At 34.5% G+C, this 13,319-nt stretch overlaps 1 protein-coding gene across 2 annotated transcripts in view; it reads left to right on the top strand.

Annotated features, from left to right (window-relative positions):
- Positions 1 to 13,319, top strand: part of IntS3 (integrator complex subunit 3) — a 598,644-nt gene that overhangs the window by 554,806 nt on the left and 30,519 nt on the right. For both annotated transcript variants that reach the window (XM_090406089.1, XM_090406090.1), the window contains one exon: positions 11,466 to 11,538. In XM_090406089.1, coding sequence (XP_090262215.1) covers positions 11,466 to 11,538 — 73 coding nt within the window. The remainder of the gene's footprint in view (positions 1 to 11,465; positions 11,539 to 13,319) is intronic.

Here is a 13,319-nt window from a genome sequence, read left to right as displayed (position 1 = left end):
ATAGTGGATAGTGGTCTTTCCTATAATGCATAGCATTATACATGTGCTAAAGGATGTGTGTTTTGCATTATTAGATACTAAGGCAATTATGTGGAGTCATTAGCCTGTATATACAAGTACCTTAGTCATGAGGATACTTCATGTCCAAACTGTTTGCTTACACTTGGACAAAGGATTAAACAAGAGTATGGTTTCTTCACAAGTTTGAGTTAAATTATAATCAAGTGAAAGGCTTTATAAGAGCTTTTCAGTTGCAGACAAGTTAGCCAATCTAATACAAAGATGGCAAGGTTTTTCATTCCACAAAACAGGCACTGACTAGAAAACACACAATTTACAAACATAATATGCTCGCCCCATAGCCTTGGTTGCTTTGGTCATAAATCCAACCAACCAAGCAGTCAGAATTCTGGATCTTGAAATCTCCAAGGGAGATTATCTCACTGTTTGAGTAATTAGACTATATATGTGACTAACTCTCAAAGATAAATAATTAAAAATGGACAGTATATTCATCAGAATTAAGAGTATAATAAGACAACAACAACAAAAAGAAAAAAAAAAAAGGCAAGGAAATATTGAACCTAAGCAGATCATATGATGGAGATTCCAGGATGGAGATTCCAGGATTCCTGATAACCATTGGCATGGGATATCAGAAATGACAAAAGCACATGTTACACCCTTTTTATGGAAGGCATCATGCATGATGTAATGTGAAAAGTTTAAGCAAATGGTAAGCAAAGAAGTTCTGCAATTTTAAAACATCATCTAAATATCCACAGGTTCTGTCTAAGCTTCAGTGATAGAATAACATATCAGATTTGGAAAGTGTGTAAGTGGTGTTGCACATTGTTGGTGTGGGTATTGAGTCCCCAGATGGCAAAGTATGTGTAAAGTATTTTATTTATTTTTTTATATGAAGTTTTGTTATTTTTTTGAGTGGAGTGAGTGAGTGAGTGAGCAAACGAACGAATTAACTTATTTATTTATTATTTTCTTTTATGGTTTTCTATTAACAACGATGACACTATTTTTTTTATGCTCCCTTTCATGGCTGAGGAATAGTGGGACAATTTATAAAGCAGGGGAATGAAGGACTTATCGATGCATCTCCTACACAGGGTCTTGAAATGCCCGTTACAAGCTGCTATACATGAATTTCCTCCGTGTTCAACCCAGAAGAGTAATAGCAGTAGGATTATTTACTAACTGATTTGGAAACAGGTTCAGTCCTTTGTACTAGCTGGCCTGTAGAAACTATTTTACTGGTATACTCTCTCAAAGTGATGGGGTGCTGGCTGTCTAGCTGAATAATTGCAGTCAGGAGAGTATGTCCAGCAGAGACATCATACCCATTGCATGCAAAGATAAAGGGACTGGACAGAAATGACTGTCCCTGCACTAGAGACAAAATGTGACAAAAAAATAAATAAATTATCTATCACCCAACCATTATCTACCACATAAGTTATATAAAACGAAGCCTTTTAAGGGCTTCTTTCATAACATTTTAATAGTTTATAATTATTTTTTTAAAAAATCAAATATTTGCAGAATTTAATGCCGAAACAGCCAACTGAACATCTATTTTGGAGGTACCCTACTACACCAAATTTTATATAAAAAAAAAAAAAATCAGCTAACGCCTTTTTATTCCCGTATACGGGGAGTAGACGAGGCCATTTAGCCCTATCTAACTTTTAGAGACTGAGTCGGCAGTTCAATCTCCACTGGAACCAATCAGAGATAGATGGCCCAAGGCTATCACTAATTAAGCAGTACACAGTGAAGAGAGACGGCTCTTCACTGTGTACCGCCATCTCATGGTCCCTAACGCTAACACAATATATTTAATGTCTGAAATAATGCGAGTTCTACGGTCGATTTTCTTGAGTTTACTGGACGAAAAACCCGAGATTCCGGGAGGAAAAACCCGTTTGCCCATGCCAGAGATTGACTAACTCGGGAACCGGTCGAAAAAAGGCTTAGAAAAATTTCCTCTAGTCGGCGACTAGACTCGAAACCAAGTCTTCCTTCGTGCGCTTAAGCGCCGTGGTGTGCAAACACCACATCTGCTGAGCTACACAGGCTCTCAAATTTCATATATATATATATATTTATATAACAGATCATATTGTCAACAAATGCGCTAAAACATCATTTAAATATAAATAGCCAGCCTGGCTGAGTGGTTAACGTATCCACTCTCCACCCAAAAGGCTGTGGGTTCAAATCCCACCATGGGCATGGATGTTTGTGGTGGTCTGTGGAAAAACTAGTGGTGGTGGTGATGACGGCAGATGGTGTTGGTGTAGTTGCGGTTAGTTGTAGTTGGTGGATTGAGTGGTGGAGAGAGCTGTAGAGCAGGTGCCCTCCCTCGGTGAGGTCTATGGACTCCCTGGAGGTGTCTAATAATAATAATAATAATAATAATAATAAATATCCACAGTATCCAAACCATGGTGCAGCTTGAGTGCTAAGTAGCCAAAAATGATTGAGACAGAACATGGGATATATTTCTAAACTACTCTGCTACACTGGATTTTGTGGCTTTAAACATGCTTGAGCTAAAGCATGTTATGTTAGATGTCCAAGTCAAATGCAGTCTTGGATCCAGTTTACATCATCAATAAATCATGTAACCAGTATGAAGAAAGTTGTATGGGATAAATTCCAGAAAATGAAGGGTAGATATAGAACATAAATTTTTTCTACCCCTTGAACATAATGGATGTGTAGTTGGTGAACTCAAACCAGTTCCAGATACTTTAAGGGAAAGCTTTGCTAGAATCTCAGAAAAAGCTTTGTGTGCTCCTGAATTTTTTGATATTGAAAGAACAACAAGAGAAATAGTAAAGCCACATAATCAGTCACTCATTAAGAAGGAACTGAAAAGAGCACTTTTACTTTCTTATGTCACTGCTATACAGCCTGATGACATTTATTATGAGGTGAAGCATTTCCCAAAATCTTCTGTGAATCTATTTTTCTTACTATATGACAGAACACTTACTGAGGAGGAGTGTCTGAATTCATGGCATAAGTCATTGCCTTCCCAAAACCAGGAAAAGATCCAGCAAAAGAAAACAGTTACCATGCAGTTGTCTTTCTAAGATATTGAAAAAAAATTGTTAACCTTTTTTTTTTTCTGTGCTAAGCTTGAGTATTCTTGAGTGCACTTTTGCATTTCATCTCTTCCAAAACAACTTTTAAACATGTTTGATCAGTATTGAAGGCAAGGGCTGATGTCCATTATGAATATCCATTCAGCTCACCAACTTCTTTGTGTACATCTGCTATTTGAGGAAAATATTTGTACTAATGCACATAATAGATGAAATCTCTGTGTCAATGTGCCACATGGTCCATGTCTTCTCAGGGTAGTAAACATTGCAAAAGTATGCAAGCTTGACCATAAGTCATGAAAATTGCACAGAATCGTCATGAAAGAGAGTTATTTAGGATAATCAGCCAGTGCAATAAGAATATGGGAGCCGTTGTGGAGTCAGATACAATTCAACAACAGAAACATTCAATAGAAAGTTGAATGTTTGCATAAGTACTTGAAGTTGTGCAGAAATTCTTCTTCAACTCATGTACATAATAGTTCTAAATTTTCAGATTGTACAAAGTAAAAACAGGGGAAAATATAATACTGGTAGGTTTTCAGCTGACTCTCATAAAAGAAAATTTTCATAGCTTCCATATATCAAGAGCTATATGCATCACCATCCCCTTGGATTGAGAAAAAGACACTTCCATTCTCTGGTTCTTCCTACACCAAAAAAGAAAAATACCACTAGATATTGTATGTGTATTCACACACGTCACATGAAAAGAAAAAAACGGGGGCTGCAGATACATGTGTGACAAAAGCTGCATTGTCCAATTTAAAAAAAATATGCAATAGATTACTATCAAAAGATTATGTGGGTGGTTCAGAATATTTGGGATGGATAAAAATACTGAGCAAAGTTTTTATTAAAATGTAAATATCAGTTTTGTTTTTTTCTTGATTTGAAAACAAATAGTATAGAGTTTTGTATGTTATTTTTTAATAATAAAAGAAAATTTGAAAATAAGTCAGTAAAGAGAATTTGATTAGCTTCTATTTTTTAGCAGTGAAAAGATTAATGCTAGACTTGGCCAGAAAGCAACAATCTTTTATCATACTCAGTGTGGTTTTTGTACACTGCTTCAATATTGAACCGCTTGGCCCATCTGAAAACATTTATAAAAGATGTATTCCTTGAATGTGAACATCCGGTTTTAGTATTATTTGACATGGAGAAAACTTATGACACAGTCTGGAGATACAGTATATTAAAAGACATAATGTGGGTTTCAGGAGACTTCTCTAATTTTTATTAAAAACTCTCTGTCTGAATCATCCAAGTTCAAGTGAAAGCACATTAACTGGGCCATATTTCCAAGAAAAGGGTGTTCCCCAGGGATCTACTTAAGCATAAAACTCTTTGTCATCACAGTAAACTTAATCACTGAACAACTTCCTGCCACAGTAGATATTACTCTATATGTTGCTGACTTCACAATTTTTTGTCATTCTTGTAACCTGAAGGTCATCAAAGGACAACTTCAGCAAGCAATTGATTTATCTGTTTATGGATTTAGTAATGGGTTTCAGCCTTTCAGTAGAAAAAAAAAAGTACTAAGAATGCACTGTTCATCCAAACCCTGAGTTATCCTGTACTTTGTATCCTCTATAGAATTAGGTATTAATTGATGTTCCTTTATTATGCACTAATTCAAAGCTTGATTATGGATCTCAAGTCCACACATCAGGCAAGGGAGAATGATACCTTGTGATGGTTTGATCCTATTCATTATTAAGGTATGAGAATAGCTGCAGTGCATTGCTAATTCATAGTCTTTATGTTGAGATAAATGAACCTGCTCTGACAGTTGAACAGAAATAGTTGTCACTTAATTATAGCATAAAGAAATCGGCACTGCCTAAGCATCTCACATGGACTAGTAATTTTTCCATATATTGGGAAGTTCAGCATTACGCACATCAGGCTGCCATTCAACCATTTTGTATGCATGTGGAAGAGATTATGCAAGCTTTTCGCATGAATGTTGACAAAATCACCTGCACTTAATGTGATAGTACTCCCCTAGGTTTGCACTGCTACATACAGTCTTGCACTGTGCAAGCAAAGGAAGTCACATATACCATCATCACTGCCTGCAGCTGTTTGGTGCAGAAGTGGCAGATTGCTCTGATTTTTTACCTGGCTATATAGATGGTTTGGGATCTGAGAGTTCTGTTGGATGTGTTGCTGTTTTTCATGAAAATATCTCCATTCATATTCCACTTTGAATGCAGTAACTATGCTGCTGAGCTGCAGGCCATCTAACTTGCACACATAAAATTACATTACATAAAAGAAAGCTGATACCAAAAATTTTTGATTTATATATTTAAGTTTTTTACAGGCCATATCTTTTCCTGTGTATAGCCTGTGTAGCTCAGTGGATGTGGCGTTTGCACACCACAGCACTTGGCTGCACGAAGGAAGACTTAGTTTCGAGTCTAGTCGGCGACTAGAGGAAATTTTTCTAAGCCTTTTTTCGACCGGTTCCCGAGTTAGTCGATCTCTGGCACGGGCAAGCGGGTTTTTCCTCCTGGAAACTCGGGTTTTTCGTCCCGTAAACTCAAGAAAATCGACCGTAGAATCCACATTATTTTCAGACATTAAATATATTGTGTTAGGGTCAGGGACCACGAGATGGCGGCACATTTGAGTCGTCTCTCTTCACTGTGTACTGCTTAATTAGTGATAGCCTTGGGCCATCTATCTCTGATTGGTACCAATGGAGATTGAACTGCCCACTCAGTCTCCAAAATTTAAATAGGGCTAAATGGCCTTGCCTACTCCCCGTATACGGGAATAAAAAAGGCATTAGCTGATTTTTTTTTTTTTTTTTTTTTTTTTTTTTTACAGGCCATATCTTTTCCTGTGTATGATTAACATCCGGTGCTTTATAATGTTCTACAATTATTGTATCAAAGGAGATCCTTCATTTTGTTTTTTGATTGTGTTGGATACCTAGCTACACTGGAATCAAGAGAAATTACATTGCAGATGTAGCTGCTAGGTCAGGTCATACATTTTACACATGCTTTGTGTCCCTTAGATAGACTACAGGCAGTAGTTAATAAGAAGAAAGTTAAATAATCAGTAGCAGTTTCCTGGAAGAAAGCGCTAGCAAATAAATTACATGAGATTAAGGCTGAAATTAAACATTGGCAGTCTAGTTTATATAGAAAGAGAGGACAGGAAGTTGAAATTAACTGTTCTGAAATAGATAAGTAAGTTGTTATGTTTGTAAAAGTAAAGATGGTAACTCAGACTGGTATGGAAATATAGTCAATGGAAAAGTTTCACCTCAGTATGTTAACGGTAATGGAACACAAAATAAAATGCAATAAAAAAATTAATTTGAAAAGTACCACTGCAGTGTAACTAAGACAGCAGACATTAAGCAAATTCCTAATTTAAAAATAATAATAATGATAATAATATATAATAAGATAATAAATGATGGTCATCAGATCTGTTTAAATTCAGATCTTACTGCTCTCTATGTAATCGTTCTACAAGGATTCTTTGAAAGAAAACTATGCTTTTTACATAACAGTAGATTCCTTTCACTGCCCGAATTTAAACAGCTCTGATGGCCTTCCATTATCCTCATTATGGAAAATATTATCATATCAGTCTTCAAAATTATATTTCAATTTTTTTTTTTTTTTTTTTTAATTAACAATTTGCTAACCATCTACTGTCTTAGGCTGTAATAGTGATGTTTTTTTTTTAATTAATTCTTTCAATGCATTTTGTTTTGTGCTCTATTGTTAATGCACTGAGGTTTCCTTTGATACTTAGTGGAAAATTTTACATCAATTAAATTATTTCCAAATAAGTTTGAGTTTCTATCTTTAAAAAGTTGTATTTACTAAGCTCTGCATAGATTACCGTCATGTTCTTATCAGTGAGGGCTGATGATGAGTGAACAATGTAACACTTACCATATTCTGTATTCTGGTGGAGTATCAGCACACATCATAACTACATTGCTCAATAGAGCAGTGTAGTTATAATCTGGCTAAGTCGTATGCACTTTAATCAGTTTTTATCACTCTCAGACAGATTGCCAGCTTTATAGCTTTTTAACAAAAAATTAATTTATATGAACAAAACGGATCACAAATTCACATGATATGTAGATCCTGCATTGCATTTATATAAATATATAATAAAACACTATTGTCTAGCCCAAAGAATGAGCAGAATCCACTTTTGGGAAACTGTTCTCCAAAATTGGAGAGAGACACCCCACCCAAAACAAGTGCAAGTTCCATAGGAAAATCCTGTTATGATTAGAACTATCCCCATATACCCTCCCTTCCCTTCAGGACAGAACACCCATTTCCTCTTTCCTTTTATCTTCTCTCTTATAGTCATAACTTCATGCAAGACCGCCAACCTTGCTGCAAGAACAAGAGAATTCTTCTTGAAACAGTTGAAATATAAGAATTTCTCTGCTGTCCATTCTCAGTATGTGTCCAATCCATTTCCATCTACATATTTTTATTTCATCAGTGATGATTTTTTTGCGCAGCCAGCTTATAGAAGTGATGATTTGTTTTACGTTGGGGTCAAATTTTTTTAATATTTTATGCAGATATATTGTTTGAAAACTATTTAATTTAGCTTCCTGATGTTTGGTCTTTTTCCATGCCTCTGATCCATGTAATAATACAGCTTTAACATTGCTATTGAAGATGTGTAGCTCAGTAAAGGTGGCGTTTGTACTCTACGACACTAAACTGCCCGAAGATAGACTTTGAGTTCAAGTCTAGTCGGCGATTAGACTTGAACTCGAATTACTAAGCCTTTTTTCGACCAGTTCCCGAGTTAGTTGATCTCTGGCAAGTAACTATTTCGTCCCATAAACTCGAGAAAATCGACCATAGAACCCACACTATTTCAGACATGAAAAATATTATGTTAGGGTTAGGGACCATGAAATGGCTGCACTTGTGCTGTATCTTCACTGCAGGCTGCTTAATTAGTGATAGCCTTGGACCAACTATCTCTGATTGGCTACTAGTGGAGATTGAACTGCCCACTTAGTCTCCAAAAGTTAGATAGGGCTGAAATGGCCTCGCCTACTCCCTACACAGGAACAAAAAGGCATTGGCTGATTTTTTTTATGTATTTTGAAGCCTTCCATATATTATTTAATTTTTTGAGTGCGGCATTAGCTTTCGTCAGTCTTTACATTATATCTCTGTCAGTTCCACCTTCAGTATCTTCATTTGCTCTCAAGTATGTAAAATACTTCTATAGCATGCTGATTGATTTTGATCTCTGTGTAGGATTTGGTATTTAGTTTAAGCACTTTTGTTTCAGTCGTATTTATTTTAAAACTGACCATTCCAGCTGTTTTTATACAAGTGTTTCAATTTTGTTTGTATATCATTGTATTTTGATGATATCAAAACTATGTTATCATCATAATCTAGATCTTCCAACTTTAACATAGGATTCCAATCAATACTATATTAACAACTTTTACTTCCATTATACATTTATTTGACTATTTTCACATATTTGTCAAGAACTTCATAACTTTTAATAATTAACATAATGTTTCTTTGTCAATACTGTTGATTGACCTTCTGTAGTTCAGTCAGTATAGATGAAGCCTTTTGGTCAGAAAAACCTGAGTTCGATTCTCATCTGTGATGTTTGTCTAGTCTCTCAACTAAAGGTGAGTAAGTCGGCCTTATACAGAGGTGGAAGGTTCCCCCCCACCCAGAAACTCAGGTGTTTTGTCAATCAGAACAGGCAAACTGGCCCCGTGAACACACACGTGAATTTACAATCATAATTATATTTACTAATTCCTCATTAGGAATCCATATGAATAAATAAATAAATACTGTCAAATGCTTTAGTGAAATCTATAAAATTTAAATATAACAAGTTTCTAAATTCTATGCTTTGCTCAGTGATGCTCTCCCACCTTTTCTAAAACCAGTTGTTCATTCCTTAATATCTTTTCTACTTCATTTTTAATCATATTTATCAATATTCTACAGAAATTTTTGCAGGTACTGACAGCAGGCTAATTCCCCTCCTATTCTCATGTCTAGTTAGATCTTCTTTCTTAAGGATTATAATTATCATTGTTTCTTTCCACTATGGAATGTTTTCAGTCTCTAGCACATTGTTAAAGATCAGTTGCATTTCTATTGCTATATTATAATTGCCCAAATTCTTTCCTCCCCCCCCTCTCTTGTATATGTTATTTCATTTTTAGATATAGGTTCTGATGTTATATTTAAATTTATGCTTTTGGGAGGTTCTTCCATTATTAAACTTCTAATCATGTCAGTTATACTGTTGTCTATATTTAGAATTTCATCAAAGTGTTCTTTCCATCTTCTAACAATCTTATTCTATTCAGTTAGCAGCAAACCATCTTTATCTCTTATAGCATTTACTTGCTTGTTTTCTTCAGATCATATTTTCCTTGTTATCTCATACTTGTAGCCTTTTTTGCTTCATTTGCCAAACCGTCTACATACATAATTCCTTTTATCCTCACTTGCAGATCCTTTAACTAACATGTCTTTCTCTCTATAATTGCTAAAATGAATTTCTTTAGCTTTCTGGAATTTTACACTTTCAAACATCATTTTAACTTTGTGCCTTCCTATGAGTCTCCAGGTCTTGTCTGATAACCAGCCTTTTTTTTTTTTTTTTTTTCTCCCTTAGCACCTAAACTGACAGCAGGCTAATTCCCCTCCTATTCTCATGTCTAGTTAGAGTCTCCTGCAACCTCATTATTTACCACTTAAATTTTTTTCCATTGCATTTCAATCATCTTCTGGGCTTTCTACTTTTTGTTTGTAGAAACACCTTCTAGCTTCTCATTTTCCATAATATGAAATCAATTTTTTATCACAGTAGAAAGGGTTTCTTAATCTTATTCATTTTAATTTAGATGTGTCATATTTTACCCTTCGATTCTGATTTCTATTTTTTTTTTTTAATCTCATACAGTTTGAATTTAATTTTGGCTATTATTAAGTAATGATCAGATCCTACATCATCTGTTCACCTTACTTTAACATATAAGAGTAAATTTGCAGAATTACCCTTGATTGCAATATGATCAGTTTGGGTTTTAGTTTTACCATCTGGTGATAACTAATTTTTTGATTTTAATTATTCTCGTAGAAAGGCTTATACTTTGATTATACATGATTATTAATTAACTTAAGGAAATCACAACGTACACTAGAATATAAATTAAATAAACTTTAATATATATTTCCAATATTTCGGCAACATCACGTTACCATCTTCAAAGGAACTTAAAATAAAGATACGTGCACACAGGCACTACACACAGTAAATGAGGAATGAAGTGAGGAAGCTAATGTTTTTCCTAAAAGTCCTGATGGTGCCCCCTAGCGGGCTATGTATGTATTCATGGCCGTTGGGCTGAAGGTCTCCTGATGCAAGTCTCCCAAATTTGGGGCAGTCTCATGCAACCAAATTTGTTGAGGTTTGGCATGTTTCTTAGGGCTGAGGCTGATTCCATGAAAAGTCTTTCAAATTTGAACTTGCTCCGGTGTATTATTGTGGCTTTTTTTCCACTGTATTCTGTGGCGTGTATCACAGAGCATGGTCTGCAAGACCAGAGTGTCTATACTGGCTATACTTGCAGACCATGCTCTGGATACACACCACAGAATACGGTGGAAGAAAGCCACATAGAAATTACATGTCCTGAAATTTTATGATAGAGATGATGCTCACAGTCCTTGTATGACACATCAATACTGAATATCATTTGGAATGAAAACATATCCTATAGAGTGAAGAATCTTAGTACCTCATGTTCAGATTAATGAAGTTTAGGTTCTGAGAGTTGCCTAGAGAGAAATACCAATATCTATCGTCATATGTCATCTCCAAACATGGTGTTTGGAGGATGAGTTTTCATTCTATAAGACCACTTATTGTTTCTCACTTTGAAAATTGAAGGATTTTCAAAGTGAGAAGTGAGATTTTCAGGATTGTGGGTGTCACTCATGTCAAAAAAGTGTAAATGGTTAATTAATTTCTTTGTATGACAAAACTAATTTTTTTTGCATTGTTTCTACTATCTGAATATTGTCAAGAACACATTTGAGTGTAATTGCAACCAACTTTTTTCAGAAAATTTCCTCAGTGGTGAATTTAATAGACAACTAAGGCAGTTATAGCCATTCTGATCACTATCTTTTTGATATTAAAGGCTTTTATTTTATAGCTATTGAAGCCTCATTTATTAAATCTACCACTGGATTCTTATGGTTAGTGTTTTTGCTTAATCATATGATGGATATGCTCTTTATTCTTTTTTTCTTTTAGTTTTTAATCAAGAATCTGTACAGTCATCGCTCATCCAAGTGCAGTCGTCCTGTACTGATGCTCAAAAAACAAAGTGAGTATTTTGTATATTGTATAAATTACTCTTTTTTTTTTTTTATTTACATTCTGAAATTCTTGGCTGATATACTCACTTCACTATAGTGAAGTGACACACTCACTTCACTATATGCAGGATCTAATTTCCTTGTATATTCTATTTGCATATCATTTAGATATTCCATGAATTGCCACTTTCTCTTACAATCACTGGTGTAGAAAGAATAGAATCTATTAGTTTCAAAATATATAAGTAAGCTATAATTAAGAGAATGCATATTTTCTTGGTACATTAAATTTCTAAAGGTTTGAGTGAATTACATGCAAGCCTGTTGCCTAGAGACATGAACTGTGTTTAGTTTAGTGCATTCAAGTTAGAGGAAATGTCTTAGAAAGAGAGTATACGTGTGTGAATTAGCTTAGTAAATGGCCATAAAAAGAAAGATATATCTGATCATTATATGATGAAGTGAGTCATCTGGAAGTGCATGAATCACAGATTAATTGATTGAATTCATATACAACACTTAGTAAACATACCAATCGGCATTTGATCATGTTGTTTTTATATGGTTATTAGTAGAACTGACATAAATGATATTTCTTGTTTACTTTTGGAAATTTATTTGGTGGAAAACCTTTGCCAATCCTTTAATCCTGTTTTTGGAAATCATCTGAAATAAAAACATGGAATAAAAACTAATGAAGCTGCATGTAAAATCAGCATTATAAGCCTAATGCACCAGAGACTGTGATAATTAGCATGCTTATAATGCATGAAATCTCCTGTCATAGAACTCTAAATTTTCTTTGGTAAGCAAAACCAAAGAAAATATCTTTAAGAAAATAATAAATTAAGAAAACACAACAGCATTAATTGTGCATAAATTTGTATATAATGGTTTAAATAGGAATAGTGAAAAGCCTTCCACTGGAACCAACCTCTACATACTTGATAAGTACAATTGATGTAAGAAGCATCACCAGAAAGGAAGTGACGCCAGCAGAAATACCACAGGCATAATGATATTACTGACAGTAAGAAGACAAAAACAGCTAAGATTAAAAAAGATTAAGAAACAGCTACCGTTTAAAAAAAAAAAAAAAAAAAAAACATGCTGCCCTGGGTGGTTGAGTGGATAACCATTACGTTGGTGCAATAAGAAGGATGTTTACATGATAAGCACAAAGCATTCAAAAGAAGAAATGGCAAATACAAGAAAAGTAAGGAGAAGTAAGAGGGACGATGAAGAAAAAGTAATAAAACCTAAATGTGTTCTTGAATACAGTTACGGAATGTCGATAGGCAAGACCAACTACTTGCTTGTTTTCGAATTATGCGAAAATGCATCAAAGGTTACAAGAAAATATTTTTCTATTTGATGGATATTACTATTTACAATGCTTATGTTTTATATTCCAAATTACCCAACACATCAAAACTAACAATAGTTTTGATGTATTGTGTAATTTGGGTAACAATAGTATTGAACGTAGCAGAAGTTATGTTGTCAAATATATCTTTACCTAATTATAGTACCCATGGACATCTATTGCAAAAGGATTTCCCAATTAGACTGCAGGCATAAACTTGGGCACATTTCCCTGAACATATACCCCCTACTGATAAAAAGCAACATCCAGCAAAGAGATGCCATGTATGTGCCAAGCATATGTAAGAAGTGAGACTACATGGCAGTGTAAAAAATGTTTGATGCCGTTACATTTACCTAAGTATATGTAAAAGTATCATACCTTGCAAAATTATTAATATTCTTTATAATATGTTAACAATTA

The sequence above is a fragment of the Typopeltis vanoorti genome, chromosome 16 (assembly GCF_054136105.1).
Source record: "Typopeltis vanoorti isolate ZY-2024b chromosome 16, IOZ_Tvanoo_1.0, whole genome shotgun sequence".
Classification (NCBI taxonomy): domain Eukaryota; kingdom Metazoa; phylum Arthropoda; class Arachnida; order Uropygi; family Thelyphonidae; genus Typopeltis; species Typopeltis vanoorti.
Note: the sequence above shows the minus strand (reverse complement) of the source record. Positions and strands in the feature narration are given on the sequence as shown.